This window comes from Pelodiscus sinensis, chromosome 25 (assembly GCF_052426305.1).
Source record: "Pelodiscus sinensis isolate ZL-2025 chromosome 25, ASM5242630v1, whole genome shotgun sequence".
NCBI lineage: Eukaryota > Metazoa > Chordata > Testudines > Trionychidae > Pelodiscus > Pelodiscus sinensis.
The window spans coordinates 9,081,753-9,103,812 of NC_143076.1; the positions used below are offsets into that span (position 1 = coordinate 9,081,753).

At 67.1% G+C, this 22,060-nt stretch overlaps 1 protein-coding gene across 2 annotated transcripts in view; it reads right to left on the minus strand.

Moving 5' to 3' along the window:
• Window positions 1-1,727: 1,727 nt before the first annotated feature.
• The window catches only part of SLC37A2 (solute carrier family 37 member 2), a 37,926-nt gene continuing 17,593 nt past the window's right edge, over window positions 1,728-22,060 (minus strand). The window contains exons 5-19 of one of the 2 annotated variants that reach the window (XM_075909295.2): window positions 21,112-21,247; window positions 17,909-17,985; window positions 16,479-16,645; window positions 14,717-14,754; window positions 13,217-13,366; window positions 11,464-11,554; window positions 10,970-11,032; window positions 10,353-10,438; window positions 8,882-8,930; window positions 8,567-8,640; window positions 6,422-6,500; window positions 5,601-5,698; window positions 4,305-4,369; window positions 3,807-3,860; window positions 1,728-2,045 (exon numbers count right to left, since the gene is read on the minus strand). In XM_075909295.2, coding sequence (XP_075765410.1) covers window positions 3,815-3,860; window positions 4,305-4,369; window positions 5,601-5,698; window positions 6,422-6,500; window positions 8,567-8,640; window positions 8,882-8,930; window positions 10,353-10,438; window positions 10,970-11,032; window positions 11,464-11,554; window positions 13,217-13,366; window positions 14,717-14,754; window positions 16,479-16,645; window positions 17,909-17,985; window positions 21,112-21,247 — 1,219 coding nt within the window. In that variant the 3' untranslated portion in view covers window positions 1,728-2,045; window positions 3,807-3,814. The remainder of the gene's footprint in view (window positions 2,046-3,806; window positions 3,861-4,304; window positions 4,370-5,600; window positions 5,699-6,421; window positions 6,501-8,566; window positions 8,641-8,881; window positions 8,931-10,352; window positions 10,439-10,969; window positions 11,033-11,463; window positions 11,555-13,216; window positions 13,367-14,716; window positions 14,755-16,478; window positions 16,646-17,908; window positions 17,986-21,111; window positions 21,248-22,060) is intronic. The other variant, XM_075909297.2, reaches the window with a different exon arrangement.

The window sequence follows — 22,060 nt, forward strand, 5'->3', positions numbered from 1 at the left end:
AAGGCAATAGGTCTGCTAGGTGCCTTCCCAGGACCAGTTCCACAAAGTTCTGAGCTCTCTCAGCTGGGAGGTAGAATTCAAAAAGCCGCAAGTCCGCCACTGAGAAGGAAGGCTGTGCTGGTTACAGAAACAACCTGCGTTAGGCAGAAAGTGAAGACAGCTGTAAAAAAAAATTAAAAAATATAAACAAGTGGAAGAAAGGAGACGTTAACGGGAATCATGGCCAATAAGAAAGGAAAGCCCAGGGACGTGTGGAGAAACCCGCGTCCGACAGAGCAAAGTACAATGAGCAGCAGATTTTAAAATCTATTAAGAATAAAGAGAATTGTGACAATGGCGCTGGTCCATTAGCAACAGGAAAAGGAAGAACCATCAGTAAAGACGCAGAAAAGGCAGATGCGTTCGATAAATATTTCTGTCCCGTCTGCCTGGACAAACAGGCCACGCTCAGCATGTGATGGGGAGAACACACTTTCCCGTCTGCTTTTGGCTCTGGAGGATGATAAACACGAGCTACTAATGTTAGGAATGTTTAAATCGGCAGCTCCCGATAACTTGCACCCACGAATTTTAAAAGCTGGCCGGGCTCACTGTTAGTTTTCAGTCAGTCTGGGAACACGAAGAAAGTTTCTGAAGATTGGAAAGGAGCAATTTTTAAAAAGGGTAAAGTCTTAGCAGCCTGACACCAATCCCTGGCAAGGCAATGGAGCAGCAAACGTGTGGCAGAATATCACTTAGCGGGGGGCGCTAGAGGAAGCGCCGAGCCGATCAGCACCGGCTCCGGAGCAGGGGCAGAGCAAGGAGCTGCTGGTGTCTAAAGATCGAGCAGTCTAGGGCTCAGGGGATGGAATGCCTTAGTCAGAAGCTTCTGGACATGCAGCAGCTGGAGGAGAGTAACCCCCCGTGAAGCTCCCATGGGCGCCTGGCACGTGCACAGAGCGGCGCTGGAGCCGCCCAGCCCTTCCAGGAGTCGCTGCCATTGTGCTAGGACACCTGGCGCTGGCCTGCGGCTGCAGAGCACATGGCACAAGGGCTGAGCAGATCAGCCTGAGTTTGAGCTACAAGGCACCCTGCAGGGTCACCGCCGGGCCCGAGGGGAGATGCTGATGGCCCCGCCTGGCGGGACGCTGCTTCCTTGTGGCGTGGGGGGGCTGGGAGAGCAGCGAGGTGCGTGACAAACCCTGGTCTGGGTGTATCAGCAAACGTGGAAACGGAGCCTTTTCTCCAGTCAAATAGCAGCATCCTACGCCCTGCCTGCCGGCCACGGGCCTGTGTGTGAGCGGGACTCAGGCCCAGGGCGCCCGGCGGCCCGTTGTCTTTCCCCAACACTGCAATTCTCAGGTGCTGCCTGTTTGACAGCCCGTCAGCACCCCCGTGGGCGCAGCGACCGCCTGCAAACCTGGGCAGAGCGAGCATCCGGCGGGCGAGACCCACGAACCTTCCGCCCCGCCGCCGAGCGGCTCTCGCCAGCCCACCACAATGGAGGCATCTAGAAAGCCGGCCAGGGCGCTCAGACCTGGGGTGTCGTCCGGCCTGAGGCCTGCTGGCGCCACGAGAAAACTGCTGATCTTGGCAAGGCAAGGTCAGACCTCAGCAGCCCCTGCCCCTGCCTCCGCCCAGCCAGTGGCCCAGCCACCCCAGCCGTGGCCCCAGCCCCCGCCCAGCCAGTCCCCTTGCCCCGGTGGAACATCTCCCTCCCGTGGCAGGGGAAAGGAGCTCCGTGGGCGCACAGGCTTAGCACCGTTTTATTATTAAAAGGAGGAGCAGAGGCGGCAGAGAGAGGCAGAGGCCCCAGTACCGCTCTCGGCCAAGCCACGGCCCACGGCGCACCCACCGCTTCTCCGGGCCCTGCCCTCGGAAGAGCCGCTGCCAGCGATTCGAGTCCGGGCTGGTTGGGGCTGAGGCGGCCTCTGCCCAGTTCATTTTGCCTCCGTAATTCTTCCCCCTGCACACGGGGAGCCTCCAAGGTGGGTTCTGCCAGCGAAGCCCAGTGCTGCCCCTCGCCGCTGCCTCTGGTCACGGAGCCAGGTCAGAACTCTTTAAATCTGCGGGAACAAGCGCTGGGTGAGAGCCAGCCCCCGGCGCGTGGCCAGGCCAGGGCGGGCGCCTCTCGCATCCCTGTCGCCTCCAACGCCGCGCTGGCCCCCGCGGCCCAGGTCCAGCCGGGGCTGCTCAGCAAGTGCCCGTGCCAGGCCCCACAGCCGGCCCCTCGCGCGGCCTCCCCCGCTCACCTCACCCCGTCTGGGCCAGGGGCCGTGTGCAAGCGGAGGGGTGGAAGGAAAAACGGGGGCTGCAGAGATACCGCCACCGGGGGGGTGGGGGCACGGTGCAGCAAGCAGTGCCCAGCTGCAAGTTCAGCTCCAGGGGGAACCGAACGGGGAGGGGGAGGAGCAGCCCCAGGGGGACGTGCCAGGGCCCCCCCGGGCTGGGAGGGCTGCAGCCCCTGCCAGAGGCAGGTGTTCCGGGGGAGGAGACTCCGGCACTGCAGGGACGCTGCAGGCAGCCAGGCCACCCGGCTCCAGCTTCCGAACCTCGGCTGCGGAGAGGGAACCTGGGGGCAGCGCTGCCCGGATTCCCAGCCCAGCCCCACAGGCCGTTAGCACGGGGCCAGATCCGCGGGAGGAGAGGCTGGGACCAGTCTCAGGGCCCTTCCTCCCCCTCTCATTGCACCTCGCCAGGCGCTGCGGATCCCATTCTCGTGCTGGGTCTCTAGGCGTCCCCAGGCTGGGCACTGCCCTGCCACCTTCCTGGGCCTGCGTCTTAGCTGCAGCATCGCGCCCTCCTGTGGCTGCGCCTGACGCAGGAGCCCACGGCCCGCAGGCCTGTATCTCCCAGCCGTGCCGGGCTCGGGGGCCCCGCAGAAAGGCTCCTGGCCTCACGAAATGCACCCTGGCGCCAGGAGCTAGCGAGGGGCTGTCGAGAAGGCAGGTTGATGCTCTGAGCAGAGGCAGGCTGGCTGGCCACCCTTTGGCGGCCCACGAGCGAGGAGCCATTCGGCCAGCAGACAGGCACACGTCACCCACCCCTTCCAAGGGGGCTGGCGCCGGCTGGAGAGGCTAGACTGGAGCCGTGAGTGACGAGGCAGCAGGGACCCGGGCACCCCACACCAGGGCTGACTTAGGCCAAACTTACCGGAACTCAGGGGCCCGTAATAGGGCTACGAAAAAAATCTCTTTACCTGTGAACATAATCAAGAGTGCACCAGGCTCCCTTCTCCCCATGGCAAAGCACAGCCCTGCCCCACCAGAAACTGGCCGCTAAGAGAGCAAAGCTGGCCTCTGGGAAACTGAGTCACAGTCGTGTCAATCTGCTTTGCCCCCAGGACAGGCGGGTTGGATTCAGACACGTGATTACAGCTTCATTCGAGACAAGCTGGGAAGCGCTGTGATTGGCAGGCACATCATTACAGGTCTGCTGGGTACCACCCGACTGCTTGGCAAGGCACTTGGCCACTTCCCGAGGGCTAATGTCACCCTGGCGGCCCCTCTGGCCTCGCACTGAACGGCTGGCGCCCAGGCTGGGCGCCTTTGGGCATTTCAAGGCAGGACCCTTGTCCGCGAACCGCACAGCTCAGCCCCAGCGCACAGGCAGGCACTGGAGAGGGAGGCTACTGGCGGCCGCACTGGACCCTTTCTTTGCCCTTTGGGAGCCTGCTGCAGGACGGCTGTGCCCGGGGTCTCTGCCCTTCTCTAGTTAGCCCCGGAGCAGGCACCTTCACGGCTACCCCCCCAATGCCAAGAGAAAGGAATCAAGATACAAATCGCAGACAGAATTAGCGGCAGCAGCAGAGCACCGGAGATACTCACAAACCAAACTACTTCCCATCCAACACTACTGCGTGTGTTAGTGCCACAGAAGAGCTAAGAAGACACACAAGGACAACTGGTTTAGTAGGCGTCTCTGCTTTGCAGGGCTACAGGCAGAGCCCCTGTGTCACTAGACCAGGCGTGGCTCTCCTTTCAGCATGCTCGGGGACAGGATGCGGGGAGGGGGGGGGAATACACAGGGGGTCCATCAGAGACTGGACAAAGACAAAAACATTTACAGCAGCATTTGGGGTGCGTCCCATTCTCCACGCAGGGCCTGCCGCCGGAGAGGGGAATCCCCGGGAACCTTCGCTCCCTTGTCTATGGCACCTGCTTTGTGTCAAACTCCAGTGGCGCGTGGCATGGCCCAGCGCCGCATACCCGGCCAAGCCAGGACACACCGCTGGGGGCAGAGGGGGGGCCGTCTCTTCCCGTGCTACAGGGATGCAGGCCAGAGCCCTGAATACACCCCAACCATGGGGCTTTAGAAGCACATACCCTCTTTTTCTTGTGTAGCAGCCACACCATCCTTTCACCTCCTTATACACCACGCGGGCAAGGAACTGGAAGAGAAGACACGCTCCAGATGAGTCTGCCTGCTCCAGCCCGGAAGTTACAGCCGCCCTGGCCGGCGGGAGGGAGACGCACACAACTGGCCGAACTCGGGGCGCGGAGTCCTGCGCGTTCATCGGCACCGTGCCGGGGACGCCCCGCTTGTGGCGGGAGAGCGTTCTCACGGGAGTGCTGAATGCAATGGGGCAGTGGAGCCGCAGGGTCCCCGGCTGTACGAGTCACTCAGGCCTGGCGTCCTGCACACACTCGGAGGCCTCGCACAACTGGCCAGCGCCGGGACTATTCTGCCGCCATCTTGTTTTCCAACCTGATCTCGCAGAGCAGCGCAGGTGCCAAGGCCCCCCCCCGCACAGGAGCGGAGGAGCCGGGGGCCCCGCTGCAGACAGGGTGTGCGGCAGGGACGTGGCCAGGCCCAGGAGCCGGCTCGCTCCCAGCACCGTCACCGCCTCACGGGCGTGGAGAGCCAGAGAGCAGGGGGGTGGAGGGCGAATGCTGCAAGAGCAGACTCCACCCAAGGGGGCTCCGTGGGGTGCTAGCGGCTGTACACAGTCTGCGGTACAGCCAGGTAGCCCTTCTTCCAGCCCAGAGCCTTGGCCACCAGCCCCCTTGGCCCCTTCCCCGGCCAGTTAGCAGGAGCACCGGCGGGCGGGGCTGGGGGAGGGCCGATGCGGATTCTCTTTGGATGCCGCCAGCGAGCGAGGCAGGGCAGAGCTAAGGCTGCTCCACATCCAGGAGCCACTCCCCACCGGCCAAGGGACCTGCCGGGGAACAACTCAGCACTGCGGCTGGAACAGGCCGTGCCTCGTGCCTGGCGTCCCACGGAGCCCGCCACTTCCACCGGGCGCCCGACAGCACTCCTGGCTTCCCCTGCGGCCCCAAGAGGCTGTTCTAGGCTCTGGAAATGCCCCGGAGCCTCGGCCCAGGCAGCCCCACACTCCAGCGCGGGGCAGGAAAGAGCCGTGTGTCTGGCTGACACTCCCCACGTGGCTACCTCCCCCTACCGGACAAGCCTGCCCAGGGCCTTGGGGCCGCCTGTCAGACACCATGTGAGCCCCCTCGGGTGCCGTCTGGGTGAGCTGCGCCGAACGCTCGAGCACCAGCACCACAGCTCCTGGCCCATCCTGCGAGGCCCCACCCGAACGCTGGCCGTGCCAGGCAGGGAGCCTGTGACGCGGCCACAGCCCTGGCCCAGCAACGGGCCTCGAGACGCCGAGCGCTCACCAGGCAAGCCAGCACGTCCGCCGTTATCAGCATGTAGAAGACGTTGTTCCAGCCGCTGGGAGAGATCAGCCCTGCCAGCAAGGGGCCCAGAGCAGCACCTGCGAAGGACGAGCACCGCCATGAACCAGCCTGGGCAGCCAGCCAAGGGCAGGGGCACCCGCAGGGCAGAGAACAGGCCCCCGCCCCGTCAGGTCTGGGCCACGCGTGGAGCAAGGTGTGAAAGCTGCATGGGCCACGCTGGGCAGGCTGCAGCCCCCGGGCCTGCGTCTCCCCTGCTCCCACTGCCACCTCGGCAGCCCCTGCTGCTCTGCAGGCTCCCCTGGGACTCGCCCCGGCCCTGCCTCGGGCACCGGCCACACGCTGCGTCAGGGCCAGACGGGAGGGGAGGAGCTGGCTCCAGGGAGCAGCCTCCACACCGGGTTGCACAGCCCGACTCAGGGAGAGCTGGAGCAGCCGGCGGTGGCTTTCCCTGGCCCCGGCCAGGCCTGGGTGCCCCACACTCCCTCGCCTGAGCCAGGCCGGGCTATTCCTGGGCGCTGGGGCCCCTCTGAGCAACGGAGCGGACTCTGCGTGGCAGTTTGCAAAGCTCCTTGCAGCTCCAGCTCCCACCCCGGGGCCACAGGAACGGAGCCGTCCCTGGGCCTTGCCCCCTCGCTCCGCTGATGAGCCCCCACCCCCAGAGGGCAGCTGCCCCGAACCGTTCCCAGTCACAGGCTTGGGGAAACGGGCGCGAGAGGCAGAGACCCTGCTGGGGCCGGGGCCAGGCGCAGCGGGTGTGCCGGCGGCGGCAGGAAGTCGCTAGCCAGGGCAGCCGCACTGACCTACAGACCCGGTCCCGTCGATGATGGCCGTGACGGTGGACAGGGCTTTTGCGTTTCCTTTGAGACACTCGTGAGTTCCCTGTGGGGGAGGGGAAGTAAAAACAGAGACCCTGGAGTGAGAAGGGGGCGCACAAGCGGAGCCCTGACCCACGCTGGTTCCTGGGCTAGTCCGGGACCGGTCTCCAGCCTGCGAGAGCGGAACCCGGGGCCGTCAATCCAGCTGGTTTCCATTAAGGCCGCACGTTCAAGGGCAGGAATCTCAACGGGGTGTCAGAGCCAGGCCACTGAAGCCAACAGGAGCAGGAGTCCCTTTTCCCTCCCCCGGCCCCACCTTCCCTTGGTCCGGTAGGGACCGTCCATTGGAGCAGGCAAGTGCCATTCTCACCTGCGAGTCACTGCCCTGCCACGTCAGGCTGGGCTCTCAGCCGCGCACCGGCTGCCCCGGAGTCAGACAGACACGCTCCGCAGCGCGTGCTACCTCCCCGCTAGCGCGCAGGGCCCAGGCGTTTCGGGGAGAAACCCGTGGCCCGTGGGCAGCTCCCCTCCCTCAGAGGGCCCGCCCGCGCCTTGCGGGGGGACGCTGGGGCGATTGCTGACGGCAGGGCCACAGCCAGGGACAGGACGAGGCTAACAGAGCAAGCGGGGCTGGTCACCAGCTGGCGCTGCCCCTGCTCGGACGATCTCAGGCCGAGCGTGACCCGACCACCAGAGCCGGGAATTCTCCACAGGGTGAACCTCTGGGTCTGAGGCTTGCTGGTCCGGCAGGACCATGGGGGGGGGGGGGGTCGCTGGAGCAGAGAGCCCCAGTGGCTGGCAGCCCACAGGACCGGTAGCCAGGGGCGTGGGGCCCTGCCTGCTGGAGCAGAGCCAACAGCCCAGAGAGGAGCCCCACCAGCAGGCTGGGGGCAGTAGAGTAGACTGCTGGCCGGGGCAGCAGCCAGGAGGGGACCCCCAGGGAGAACCCAAGGCCTGACCTCCCCTGGCCCGGAAAACTCCCTGGTTCTGGGCTGCTCAAGTCCTGAGGGTGCCGGGCCAGGGCGGTCTGACCTGCCGTCTCAGAAGCAGCAGCGCGGCGACCTGCCCTGGCAGAAGGGAGGGGGGGGGGGAAAACGTGTGGCCTGGACACTAGCAGGCACCTTTCTCCTGGCGCTTGAGCGGCCGCTCTGGAGCCGGCGGATTGCACAGAGCACAAGGCCTTGCCCGCTGCCGCGCGAGGTCGGGGCGCTCTGACCCAGGGCACTGGCACCCGCCAAGTGCCCAATGCGTCATCCCAGCTCCCGCCCTCCTCCCCGGACGCTCAGTGGAAGGGGTCAGCCTCACACGAGAGGGGGAGCCTTCCCTGCACGCGGGCCGTGTGCAATCCCAGCCCGGGGTGGGGAGGGACTGGCAGCCCTGAGCGGCCCAGGATGCGGGTCGCCGGTCACACGGCAGAGCTCGGCGGAGACAGGGCAGCCTTTGCGTGGAGGGAGGGGCACAAAAAGCTGCCTCTGGGATGGAAGAGCTGGGCATGTTCAGTCTGGAGAGGAGCAGACTGGGAGGGGACGTGAGAGCTGTTTTCAAGTATCTAAAAGGGGGTCACAAGGAGGAGGGAGACAAATTGTTCCCTTGGCCTCTGAGGACAGGACAGGAAGCAAGGGGCTCAAACTGCAGCAAGGGAGGTTGAGGTTGGACATTAGGAACAACTTCCTGCCTGTCCGGGGGGGTGAAACCCTGGGATAAGTTGCCTGGGGGGCTGGGGACTCTCCATCACTGGGGAGATCTAAGGGCAGGTTGGACAGACGCCTGTCGGGGGGGCTGGGTCGTGCCGTGAGGGCAGGGGATGGGACTTGATGCCCTCGCGAGGTCCCTCCCAGTTCTGTGGTTCTACGAAGGCCTCACCTGTCAAAGGGAGGGGCGGGAAGAGGCTGACGTGGGAAGAGGGACGAGGGCTGCCCGAGGACAGGAGGTTGGTGGGGCCCCATCGCACAGGGTGGGAGAAAGCTGCACCTCCCGCCCGGCGGATGGAAGGGCCTCTCCCTACTGGCCGTGGCGGAGACAGAACCGCCCGAGAGGAGGGCCCCCACGGCGCAGGCAGAGCCTCCGTGGAAAGGCTGCAGCGTTGCAAGTGAAGAGCTGCCCTAAACAAACCAGCCACGTAAATCTTACCAGGTCCGCCGAGACCGCGGTCGTGATGAGCGCGTACGGCCCGTTCACCAGGGCGCCGCACACAATCAGCATGGCTGCAAAGAGAAGGCGTGTCACCACCGCAGCACCTCCGGCCCGCGGCCGCCAAGGGCCTGGCCCGATCCGCGCAGACACTGGCCTGTGGGCTGCACTCTACGGCCGGGAACCACCCAGCATGGGGGTCTGCCAGCAGCGTCCAGCCGCCCCGCCCACAGCTCTGCCGGGCGGCTCATGGCGGGCAACGGGGCCACCCGAGAGCAGGAGCCAGGAACCCGAGGGGGCTGCCGTTGCACGTACCCACTGAACTGGCGATCCCGCTCTGGCCCACGCGATTGTACAGGAAGAGCTGGAAGCAAGAAGGAGACGCAGGTTATGGGGGTGCTGTTTTGACGAGGTGAGGAGGGAGCGTGCTGTGCCCTGGAGAACGGAGACCCAGCGACCCAGCTCCGAGGGCACAGCTGGGTCTGGCCAGTGGGGGCACAATGGGCTGCAGAGAGGACCCCTGTGGCCTGCCCAGCTGGTCCCAGCCGGGAAACCGAGGACAGAGGAGAGGGCTGCATTATCCCCCGGGAGCGGAGGCCCTCGGGGTCCAGAGCAAGTAGACTCCCCAGGGGCTGTGGCACGGAAGGGGGGTCTCTCGGGGCACAACCGGGGAGTCCATGACAGCGGCAGAGCCAAAGGGACGTGCGGTTCTGCATGGCTGGGGGGGAGGGGAGGTGTCCCCTGTCGGGCCCCTGGGAAAGAGCCACAACCATGTTAACCCCTCCCCCTTCGCTTCCGAGTCCCCTGGGTGCTCCTGGGCTGGCCGGAGGAGCCCTGCCGCTAGGGCCCTGCTCAGATGCAGGCCGGAGATGGACGTGAGAGGCACAAACAGCCGGCGACAGCTGCCGCTTTGCCGGCTTCCCCGGGGCTGGATTCTTGGCGGCAGATCCCAGCAGTGCCCGCCCCGCTCCAGTGCCAGAGACGCGAGAACTCGGCAGGCAGCGCCTGGGCAAGTGGCAACGGGCTGGTCTCCCCAGCACTGCGCCACAGGGGCCGGCAGTCCTGGACCCCGGGTGCCAGGCACAGCAGGGCCCCCGTCGGCCTCCCTGCCCCAGCCACCGTGCAGTGAAGAGGGGAGCAGGTCTGCCCCGCTGCTCCGCCATTCACAGCCGCCCCAAGAGCCCCCCTGCCGTTCAGGACCCACACCCTAAGCTCCTCCCCAATCCGGTCACGCTGGCTCCCACCCTCTTTCCCTCTGGGCGGCCCAAGAGCCCGCAGGGAGCCCAGCCTCACTTGGAAGGGCGCATTAGAAACCGGGGAGCACGGATGTTCGGTTCCAGACCCACAGCGACGAGGCAGGGGGCAGCAGTCGAAGAGGCTCCTACTGCAGCCCCCCTGCCCGGCGCACACGGCCAGCGCCCAGCTGGGCAGGGCAGGGCAGGGCAGGACAGGGCAGCCCCAGGGAGCGGCCCAGCGTCCTGCAGCCGAGCGCCAGCGCGGGATGCAGCAGCCGGAGGGTGGCACCCTTAGGAGGGGGCAGCAAGCAGGGTGCGGCGGCGAAGGGCTCTCCATGGCCTCCTGCGCCCCGCGGTTCAAGGGGCTCTAGCAGCCTCGCTCCGGGAAGAGCTCCGCAGTGCGCTGCTCCTGGAGGACGGAGCCAGCCATGGGTCACGGGGCGCCCGGAGGGCACTCGGCCCAGGCAGGCATGTGGCTCTCCGGGGCTTGGGGAGGAGCAGAGGGCAGGGCTCACACCAAGCCGTGACCAGCGTTCCAGCACGGCACTCACCATGGGAGCAGCCACGATCAGCATCACGCAGCACGTGGTGGCCCGGCCGCCCGTGTAGTCTGAGATGAGACCCGCCAGGATGCCGCCTGCGGGAGAGTCACGCCCTGGGTAGTCTCCGGTCAGACTGGCGCCTGCTCCCAGTGCGGCCTCCCCACGCCCTTCCCGGAGGTGCCGGGAGCCCGGCGGACAGACACCCCGGCTGGGCACCGAGGTCGAGCCCAGAGAGGGGACAATTCCAGGCGACCCCCTCGGGGAGCCGAGCGCAGACGTGGGCAGCCAGGGCCCGGGGCGACGCCCGCCAGCGAGCGGAACAGTGACCGGTCGCCGAGCTCCGGCTGACAATGGGAGTCGCTGAGCCTCTGGGAGTCGCGCCCCGTCTCACAGCCCGCACCTCCGCCAGCTGGGGTGTAAGTGGGTTGAGCGAGGGTCCCCCCGCAGCCAGAGGTAAATCTCCTCAGAGCCCAGGCCATCGCCCCCCCCCCCCTTCAGCCAGGGGTAAATCTCCTCGGAGCCCCAGGCCATCGCCCCCTCCCCCCCAGCCAGGGGTAAATCTCCTCGGAGCCCCGGCCATCGCCCCGCCCCCCCCGAGGCAACAAGCCGGGAAGGAAGAGCCAGACCTAGGATGCCGCCAACGTCGAAGAGCGTGGACAGGTCTCCGGCCTCCTTGGCACCAAAGTGAGCTGCAAGGAAGGAGACAGATCAGCAGAGACGCTCCCCGGCAGGGAGCTCTGGCTGGTCCCCCTGCACCGGGGCGGGGGCTGAGTGACAGGCAGCGACTGGGCTGCACTTGGCTCGCTCGGGAGCGGCACGAACTCTTGGGGGAGCCCAGGAGACGCTTTGCTCCCATGGGCAGGCACCTGCCCCCCTGGCTCCAGGCACAGGCACCCTGCCACTTGCATCCAGGGCCCTGGCTCAGCCCCGCACCAGGACGGGCAGCACTGGGGACAGCTGGCACGAGAGCGGAGCTGCCAGTGCCCCTCAGCCCACACTGGGACCTCGGGGAAGTCGGGGCTCGCTTGCTCCTAAGCGCACTGAGCACGATTCCTCAGCAAGAAGCCCTGAGGAGAACGAGACCCCCCCCCCCCCCCCACGGCAGCTCCAGGGGACTCACCGACATTGACGATGTAGAGCGGCAGCCAGTAGAGAAACGTGTAACTGACCAGCTTTGCAAACAGCAGGCACAAGGAGAACTCCACCACACCCTGGGCGGGAGAGGAGTCAGGGTCAGAACCCCCCAGGCACAGAGGGGATCCCCATCCTCTTGCCCCCCCCCCCCCACGTGCTTGCATCCCAAGCCCGGATGTTGGTGCATCAGTGGTGTTAACTCGCTCCCTTGGGACAATTGAACAGCTTCACCCTAGGAGCTGCGGAGTTCTCGCTGTCCGGGGGAGCAGAGCACGGCAGACCCAGAACGGCCTCTGAACACCACTGGCAAGTGCCCCGAGCAAGCTCCCCACGACCCCCCATGTGCATTGGTCTGACACACTCAGCGCACCCACCACCGCTCACCTTCCCGCACGCCCCTAGCGCACGGAGCCAGGCTAGGCCAGGCCTCCTCCGCTCGCCCCCATTTCCGCCCCAGGCTCCGAATGGAGAACAAGCAGCTCCCCGCTGGGGTCTCCCCGTTGGCGGAGAGTCCTGGGACTGAGCCGGAGCAATCCGAAGCGAGGGAAGAAATTCTCTGCCCCGGCAGCAGAGACTGCGGCCAGCGGCCTCCCCCCCCCCCCAGCCAGCGGCCTCCCCCGCTTTGGAAGCTGAGAAAGTGCGTGGCCTGCTTGAACTGTATTTAAATTGAAATTAACAGACTGAAATCCTGTACCAGGGTCTAAAACTCGGACAGTTTCAGAGCTCCCCCCCCCCCCCCGTTCATTAAATGCCTCTGAGGGGTTGAAGTTGATTCTTCTCTCTGCCGTGCAGTGTCTAGGGTTGCCAACCTCCCAGGACTGCCCCGGAGCCTCCAGGGATCAGAGATTAATCAGCAACCCTAGTGGTGTTCCCACGCCCCCTTTCTCCTCTGTACCTCGCCTCGCAGGGGCTGAGACGTGCTCGGCTCCTGCAGTGACGGGGGCTGCACGGAACAGGGGGGCCAGGTAGCAGGCGATTCCTGCTTTGAAGGGGCTAGTCCTCCCTCCCGCCCATCAGGGACATGGACAGTCAGGGCTGCTCTTGGGGGCGGGAGAGGGACTAGCCCATCGGGGTCACGGACGGCCAGGGCTGAAGGACCAGCGCCTCGGCGCCTCTTGCCCTGCAATCCGACCAGTCGACGGGGCTGCCCTGGTTAACTCCTCCCCCACAGGGGCCGGGGCTCCCCTCCTAAAAGTGACGCGAGAATTTCAAAGGCCCAGAGGAGCAGCCAGCGGGGTCGGCCGGCTCCGTGTGAGGAGGTGGAAACGGCTGGGGCGGTCGGAAAGGAGTCGGCTCCGGGGGCCGGCGTGGAGCCTGAAGTGCCATTTACCCCTCCAGATACACCCGGGCGACCCATCCGGGGAGGAGGAAGCAGGCTCAAAGCAAACAGAGGGACGTGCCGGGCGCCAGGCAAAGTCAACACATGGAGCCTGTTGCCGGGGCCGCGGTGAAGGCCTCCGCTACAAGGGAGAGCAAACAGGGGCCACGGCGGCTCCCGGAGGGTGGGTCCATCAATGGCCACCAGCCACGTCCCTGCACCTCTGCTGGCTAAAGGCTGGGACGGCGCGGAGGGCGGATCGCTAGACACGTGGCCCCGCTGGCACCGGCCGCTGTGGGAAGTCAGGGGACCGTGGACATGTCCAGGCTCTGCCGCGAGCTAAGTGGCCCCCAGATGCCACAGGACACTGGGCCCCTGTTCGGAACACACCTCACCCACTAGCAGCCTGGCTCCTACTCACAGGTATCCGGAGGGCTCCGAGGAAGCTGATGGCTTCCGGCTGCTCAGCTGGCTCTCTGGGACCCACGGTGGCGCCCTCAGCGTTCTCGCAGACACAGCTCCCGTCATCCGCGGAGGGCGTCGCGTCAGGGTCTTTCTCCTCCGAGGCCGCCTGAAAGCAGGGTAGCGGGAAGCACGGCCTAGCCGCACGAGTGCGCCACGAGCCTGCCAGGCCCACCCACAGGGCCGCATGTACACGAAACGCCCCCCCCAGGCTGCGCCGCGCCCTCATGCCGCAAACACTTGGCTCACGCCAATTCGGCCGACAGCCTGGAGGGGTGGCTGTGAGTGCGCCACGCCCTTCAGCTCCAGGGGTTCCTAACACCGAGGGCCCTTGCTGCGGGGGGGGTTGCCACCAACACAGGGGCCCTCGCTGGGAACCTTGTGGCCCAGGCAGCCTCAGGCCCCAAGAGGCGGAGCAGCGACTCCAGCCAGCTCACATGGGCAGCCCCTGCCCACGCGGCCCCAGGCAGGGCATGGTCCCAAGGCCAGGGACTCCAAGCAGCCGCCCCACAGCGCCGGTTTCCAGAGGCTGGCAGGACAAACGTCCACACAAGGAGTTACGTGGACTACAGCAGTGTCGTTCTGCGGCCCCGTGGCGTGGCCGCACCTGGAGCATGTGCCAAGGTGCAGTGCAGCCCACCACTGCAGACGTGGGGTGCTCTGCTCAGGAAGGGGCTCGCACCACGACAGTTGTGCCTGGCTAATCCCACCGCACACACCAGTGACAGGTGCGTCTGTCAGAGCTGGGCACAGATCCAGAGGCGTCTGAGTTTCAAGAGGAAAACCTGCCAACAGCGCAAACTCCTTTTTCTCTCCCCTCTCGTCACCCCAGCCCAGTTTTCCTATTAGCTGGGAGTGCAGGGAGAAAGCTGAGAGATACCCTTCCTATCAAGGCCTCCGCAGGCTGGGGGGATGGAGAAGGTGGATGGGGGCGGGGGACAAAACACTTTTCAATGAAGTTTCATTTTCGAAAAAAGTTCAAGCACGCGGCGAGGGGCTGTCGGCGGCCCTTGGGAACAGGGCCTGTCTGCCCATGCCCGGCCTGGCGCCCTCGCGCACGGACAGGTCTCCAGCCCCCGAACGCGCCCAGCGAGGGGCCCACACGGCCACGGAACGTCGGGAGGCCCAGAGCCCACTCTCGTGTCTGGAGCAGCGTGGCCCAGGCAGGGCAGCCCCATGCAGGCCTCCCGGGCAGCGGTGCGAACACGGCTTTAGACTCCAGCCAGCGAGCTGCCCCCCCAGCAACGCCCCCACTGAGACTCCCCTCCGGGGACCTCGCCCACTCCCACGGAGCTTGCTGTCCCGGGGCTGCCGTAGCCCTCGAGCCGCACTCCGGGGAAGCGGGAACCCGCTGGGGGTTGGCGCCATGTTCCCCGGGAACAGCCCTGCCCTTGCTGAGGGGGAGGGGAAGCCGGCGCTGGCCGGATCGCGCGGCGAGCTCGGCGCGGACGTCACTTACGTGGTGGAGGGGCGGGCTGCAGTCAACATCTTCAGGGTCTGGAACGAGAGGGAGACTCCATGTGACGGCCACACAACAGCCCCAGGGCACCAGCGCCGTGGGAAGCCAGCCCAGCGGTCCCTAGCGGGTAGCCCCCTTGCAGCCCGTCCCCCGGCCGAGAGCTTTTCTGGGCACTAACGCAGCCCCCCCAGCTGAGGCTCGCGGCCCCGCATTTCAGAGCAAGAGGCCAGAGGCCAGCGACTGACGGTCTCCAAGGGAGGGGAGGCGGAAGGCCAAGTTGCCAGCAGGCCATCCCCAGAGGGGCAGGAGGGGCCTGGCTTTACGGCAATGTGCCAGGCAGGCGGCTTGGCCAGCAGAGCACAAGGGAGCCCGGGCCGTAAGGGCTCCGGCAGCCCCGGCAGCCAGGCAGGGCTCAGCCGCTAGATGGCAGCAGCTGTTTGCCGCTCCCATACAAAGTGCACCTGGTCGGAAGCGCAAGGCTGCTCTGGGCTGTCTGAGCCAGGCTAGAGACAGGGGCAGAGGGACCTAGGCTCCTAGAGATGCAGAGAGGGGTCTATGACACTGCAACGGCCAGCCTGGTCGGCCCAATGGCCCCTCCAGCCCAGCGTCCCGTCCTCCGACTGCCGGGTGCCCCAGAGCAGGACAATTCACTGCGCGATCACCCGGCTGTCCAGTCCAGCTTTGGCAGCCAGAGGCTGGCGGGCCCCTCCCTGCCCGGCCCCTCCCTGCCCAGCCTGGCTACCCGCTGCTGCTGGGCCTGCCCGCCATGCACCGCGTCCCGCTCTGAGCCCAGTGACAGCCTGGGCCGTCAGCGCCTCACGCAGGCACTTGTGTCTCCTGCTCGGCACCTCAGGCCCTGAGCGAGCCCGGGTCTGGCCCCAGTCTCCGCGAGTCTGTAGCTCCGGGGTCCCCCGGGAGCGCTCCACACGGGGACTCCTGCAATCTGAGCGGGCGGGAAGGACATCCCCTCCGCAAGGCACCGTCCCAGGCCTCCAGCAGAGACCTGTGGGGGGCAGGAGGGTGTCCGAGTGCCCAGGCACCGAGCTCTCCTGCCTCCCTGCCGGCACGCCGAGATGCGCCTTTGCTCCTGCCACCGACAGCTCAGCCCCACAGCAGCCTGGCTTCCCAGGACACGTGGGCCTAGCTCAGGGCAGCGCCCCCTCCGGCGAGCTCCATGCTGCCTTGTGCCGCCAGAGCCCTCACCGGAGCCAGCCTCACCCGCCCCTGGCGGCCACAGCCCTGCTCTGGTCCTGCCCTGGTCTCCCGCAGGGCCCCGCGGCCAAGCTACACGGGACCGTCCCCGGCGGGCCAGGCCTCGAGAGAGCCCTGACGTCTGCACACGCGCCTGTGACCCCGGCCGACCGGCCGCCAGACAAGGGCTCTGGACCCGGCGCGCTGCCAAGCACTGGCTGCCCCACAGCTCGCCTGTGCCCAGAGCACCAGCCCGCTGGGGGGTGAGGGGGGGTGGCCTGCCCAGACTCTGCTCTTCGCAGCCAGCTCGGCCCACCCCCGACTGACGCGGCCCCTTGTAACGCCTGGTTCTGGGGGGAGCACGGACACAGCCTGACACCACAGGCCAGGTGCCGGCTCCAGCACCCGGCCCCGTCACCATTTCCCCCGCGCTTGCCTCAGGCCAAGCCCAGGGGGAGGGGCGGTTCCGGCACAGAAAGCCCAGCCCTGCCCTCGATAACCAGCCAGCGCCCCGCCGGGCTGGCGAGCAACGGGCCCCGGGCCCCACCGCCCCTGCCCCAGCCCCGCTCACACTCCACGAGGAACAGGAAGCAGACGAGTCCCATGATGGCGACGATGATGCCGGGCACGATGAAGGAGAGGCCCCAGGCGGACGAGACCCACACGCCAGCGATCAGGGAGCCCAGGATGTTCCCCACAGAGGTGTGGGAATTCCAGATGCCCATGATCAGGCCTCTCCTGCGGGAGGACAAGAGGGAGCTGTGAGTTCGGCCTCTGCAGCGCTGGCCAGTGAGGACCACTCAGCGCCCTCCCAGCCCTCAGCCCTGACCCCAGACCCGGCCCAGAGGGGCTCCCGGCTCCACCGACTAGAGCACCCGCCTTCCCGCTCCAACCAGCGATCCCCAGGGAGGGGCAGGGTCCCGTACAAAGCGCCTGCACAGAGACGGGACCAAGCGAGCCCAAGGAGGGCCAGGAGAAGCGCTCTTGCTGCAGGGAGCCCACGCACGGGGCCTGAGCCTCACTCACGTTTTGCCAGCGCCCAGGAGGGCGTTTGAGACGGGACTGCGGGCAGCCCCCAGCATTGCCCGGGAGGTTGGGAGCTCAGACCCGCCAACTTCACTCTGGGTAGCCCCTTCCTTAGGCACCGCGAGGGCCAGCGCGGCGCTTAGCCAGAGCCGCAGGCCAAGCAGCCGTCAAGGACCAGCCCGAGCCGGCCGGAAAAGGGTCCCAGATCCATAGAACCACAGAGCTGGAAGAGACCTCAGAAGGTCACGTCCAGCCCCCTGCTCCAGGGAGGCTGCTAGAGGCGGCAGGGCCAGCAAAGGAGAAGCAGGAAGAGGGAGAGCAGGTGAGCGGGGCTGCTTGGAGTCCAGGGCCGCTGCAGAGCGGACTCCCGCCTGACGGGAGAGGAAGGAGATGCTGGCACGCTCCCCAAGGCTGCTGCACCAGACACAAGCAGCAGGGAGAACGTGCCGCTTTGCAGCCACAGAAGTGGGGAAGGGGGAAAACTCAGGAAGGGCAAAGCTGGGAGCAGTGGGAATGGGGGCTGGCCGCAGGGGGGCCATGGCAGAGACGGGGTCCTCGTGACTGCTGCGAGGAAGCTGGGCACCTCCCCGACAGCCCGCCAGGGGCAACAGGCGGGGTCGCTGGGCGCTGCCCCATCATGCAAAGTGGCAGTGGGGCGTGACCAAGACAGGCCCCGAGCGCTGAACCCGCAGGGTCCGGCCCTCGCCGACAGGCAGCAGCGCAGCCTCGCAGGACGCCGGGAGACACGCAGCCTGCAGAGCCCGCCCGGGAAAGCTCCGCACTTCAGGGCTCCGCCCGGCAGAAAGGCTGCACGGCGGGACCTTGTGCAAGAGGCAGGCCAGGGCCCCGTGACCATAAACCTCAGCTAGCCCAGCGGTCTCTTCCTGCCGCTGCCCGGGGAGCAATCAGGCGCTTCCGCAGGGCCATGGAGCAACCAGCGCTTGAAAAGCCTGCGAGGTGCAGAGACGAACTCACTTCCCCTTTCCGAACCAGTTCCCGACACACGTCACCACGGAGGGCCAGCCCGTCGTCTGCACCAGGCCGTTGCAGATCTGGGGGGAGAGCCGGTCGCACAGTCAGCATCAGGGCAGCTCTCCTCCGGGACAGAGGCGCTGACCGTAGCCCCCGACACTGCGCTCCCACTGGAGGGGCTCCCGGGGAGCCAGCTGTGTTGAGCCATGGAGGAAAGCAGCCCCTCCCCGGGCACAGGAGCTCATTCTGGGGCCAGGGGGAGCAGAGCAGGGCAGATGCTGGCTAGGAGCCAGTGCCCTATGGGGTCAGGCTGCCCCAGGGCCTGCCGGCCCAGGATCTCCAGCCCCCGGACACCAATGCACAGGCGTTCTGAGGGGCCGGTGCCCAGGCGAGAGGCACGCCAGCCCCACCCTCGGGCAGTGGCAGGGAAGGCCGCAGAGCCAGGCAGATGCCAGTTCAGGGCCATGCAGGGCAGGACTGGAAGCGCTACCAGGGCGTGTCTGGCACGGCCGGCGGAGGGAGCCTCCATCGCATGGGTGCTGCGGAGGGTCCACGGGTCAGCGGAACAGGCAGTTTCCTTCTCTGGAGGGAAACGCTGCTTCTTGGGAAAGCCCAGTGCCAGCCGGGCCAAGCCCAAAGCCTGGGGTGCAGACGGGACCTTACGGCCCGGAGCTGTCCTGAACCAGAGTTTGCCAGACCAGGGGAGGTGAAAGCGCCGCTCCCAGCCACTCCCCCCCGCCCTGCCAGGGCTGCGCCTCACCCCGGGGCCCAGTGCGGGCTGCTCTCCAGGCTGCTGGCCCCACGGCCGGGCCAGAACCCCACAGCCTCCTGGGCCCCGCAGGGCTGCACTCCCCCCCACACTGGCCCTGCTACTGCGGGGCGGTGCCTCCCCCTGCCAGGCTCCGGGGTCCAGCAGTGGCTGGACCAGAGACTCTGGATTCTTTCGACTCCCTGAGCTGGCCGATGTCCCAAGCACACGCAGGGCTCAGCCCAGAGCCTTGGCACCGGCCGGGCAGGGGAGCGCGAGGTTCCTGCTTTCGGAAACTGGCCGGAACCCCCAGAAGCCCTCAGGCCCGGCAGCAGCCCCATGGCCTGCGCAGCAGGGAGCTGGCCGCTGCCCAAGGCAGTGAGTCAACAGAGGAGTGGGGTTTGAACTCCTAATCCCCGGCTCCAGGAGCAGCCCGACCTCCCCCCCCCCCCCCGAGCCGGGGCTGGCTGCCCCGCATGGCTGCAGAGAGCACCTGCCCTTCCCAGCCAGCAGCCGAGCTGTTCTCTGCGGCTGCCTCAGGCACCAGAGCGCACAGTGCGCCCATGGAGGCTGGGGATCTGGCCCGGCACAGACACGTCACTTCTCTCTTGCCCTGCTTCCCCCGAGCAACACCCAGTTAATTGCCCCGACCTGAAACTCGTTCATGGGTCCAAGGTGCAGCCTGTTTAAATCCTCAGCATCCCCGTCACTGCTGTGATTAGACAGAACCACCCCGAGACACAAAGGAGGGAGCTGGGGGAGGGGTCTGTCTGCACTCGGAGCAGGAGCTGAGGGTGCCGGGGGAGGGGGGGGTCTGTCTGCACTCGGAGCAGGAGCTGAGGGTGCCGGGGGAGGGGGGGGTCTGTCTGCACTCGGAGCAGGAGCTGAGGGTGCCGGGGCGGGGGGGGGGGGGAGGGGTCTGTCTGCACTCGGAGCAGGAGCTGAGGGTGGCGGGGGGGGCCGGGGGAGGGGGGGGGGGGGGGGGTCTGTCTGTACTCGGAGCAGGAGCTGAGGGTGCCGGGGGGGGGGGGGTCTGTGTGCACTCGGAGCAGGAGCTGAGGGTGCCGGGGGGGGGGGGGGGGTCTGTCTGCACTCGGAGCAGGAGCTGAGGGTGGCGGGGGGGGGGGGTCTGTCTGTACTCGGAGCAGGAGCTGAGGGTGCCGGGGGGGGGGGGGGTCTGTCTGCACTCGGAGCAGGAGCTGAGGGTGCCGGGGGGGGGGGGGTCAGTCTGCACTCGGAGCAGGAGCTGAGGGTGCCGGGGGGGGGGGGGGTCTGTCTGCACTTGGAGCAGGAGCTGGGGGGGGGGGGTCAGTCTGCACTAAGAAGGGGGCCTGTGTTTCAAGTGCAAGGTCCTGAGCCTGACCCAGCCCGTCTGCCTCGGCCCAGACCCCACTGAGCGCCGACGGGCGCGGCCCCAAACGAGGCCTTTCATGCAGGCAGCTGCCACTGGCTTCCAAAGCTGCAAATACAGGTCTGCCCTGCCAATGGGAGTGCACCAGCCCCCCCTCCCGGGGCCACGCCCAGCCAGGGGCGCAGACTCCCCGCCCACGCCAGCGGCCTGCCCCAAGCCAAGCAGCGTGACCACGGCCCTGGATGCGCAGGGGTCGCCCAGGCGCGGGACGGGGCCCCAGTCTGCAGCTGGGAGTCGAGTTTCGCTGCAGCCCACGCTGGGAGCAGGTCCCACGGCCTCGTTCTTATCAGAGAAACTGGAGCAGAGAACTGGAAGGGCAGCCTGCAATTACCGGGCCAGGACGCGCAGCGCTTGCCAACCGGATGCGTTTCATCAGGACTCTGGGCAGCACCCGGCCCGGCGCTCAGACACCCGGACTCCCTGCTCGTTACTCTCCTGGGGCCCCTGCCCTGCTGCAAGCACCTCTGGGGAACGGCTAGCAGCCGTGGCCGGCCCCTGCAGGGAGAGCCTTTGGCCCGGGGGTCGCAGGTGGGCTCCAGCCAGCCCCGGGGAGCGCACGCACCAGTAACGGCTGGGCAGAGCGAGGCAGCTTCTGGTTCGTAGCAAGAGGGCTGGAGGGGGAATCTCGCGAAGAGACAATTCCCCCCTGCAGGCCCTGTGGGCTACCGGGGAACTAGCCAGACCGGAGATTCGCATCTCCCCCCTTCCTGAAGGGGACGTGGCCGCGGCGCCGCTCTCTGGCTGGGGCCCCCTCCGGGAAGCAGAGTCTGTCTGCTCTAGCCACTTGGCGTTCTCCCCGGCTGGCCCGTCGGCTCCCGCTTAGCTGCGCCACGTCTGGGAGCCTGGCACGGTGCCCGTTTCCTAGAGCGCCTCGCTTGCGCTTGGGAACAGCCGCGGCGGAGAGCGGCAACACCGCCGGACTTTCCCGCGACTCCGGCCCCGTGGAAAGGGTGCCTGGCCATGCCCAGTGTAACCCGGCTCCCTCAGGGGCACTGAGCCGCCAGCCCTGCAAAGGGGTTTCCCCAGGGGGGCAGCTGAGCTCCTTACCTGGATGAGGACGAAGTACCAGAGCGCGTGGATTTCCCAGAAGTAGGCCAGGCCGAACAAGGCCGTGAACAGCCCACTCAGCACCATCCCCGCCGACAGGTAATAGCGCAGGGGCAGCCGCTCGCCAAAGATGCCGCTACAGAGGGAGAAGGGACCGTGAGGAGCCTACACGGGCGCCGCGCCGGCTCAGCCGCACCTTGCGCCTGGGAGCAGGGGCTGGCCAGCACCGGGGAAGGCAAGACCCGTCTCTGCGTGCGGCGAGGCGGAGGGACAGCAGGGGCTGCCAAGGACACAGGAGCAAACCCCAGATGCCACCCAGATTCTGGCAAGCCTGAGAGGGGGCTCCCCATGGCCCGCTCAGACCCACCTCTCTCCGGGCCCTGCCTGTCTCTGCGCGGAGCGCTGACGGCCCCTCCCGGGCCCTGGGCCATGCCCATTGTGGGCGGAGGCCAGGTCAAGCCAAGGAAGCAACGCCAGGACAGACCCACCAGCTGACTGCCCCACCCTCGCCTCTCCGGTGGGCGGGACACACGCCAGACGGCCCCGCAGACGCACCCCTGCGAGGAGCCCACAGCCTGTCACACGGGTCGGGCCCTAGTGACCGAGCCGGCGCCTGCGTCACTTCTTAGCCCCAAGGGTTATTTTCCAGGCCTGGGGAGGGGCAAACGCCGTCCAGAGTATTAAACCCCCCCCCCTCCCGCCCACAAGCCAGAGGGAGCATCCTAGGGACAGAACCGGGCGGTGAAATTCCCAGCCAGGCCCTGCGGGTTCTACTGGCAGCGAACAGGCAGGTCTGTCCCGCCGGGGAGCCTGGCGTCGCTGGGCAAGAGACCCTTCAAAAGCGACAGTCCCAGCTCAGCTGGGCTCTGCCTGCAGCCCAGTGCAAGCAGGTAGAGCCGAGCAACCCATCTGGGGATGGACACAGGCGGCTGCTCCCCTCTCTGGTCTC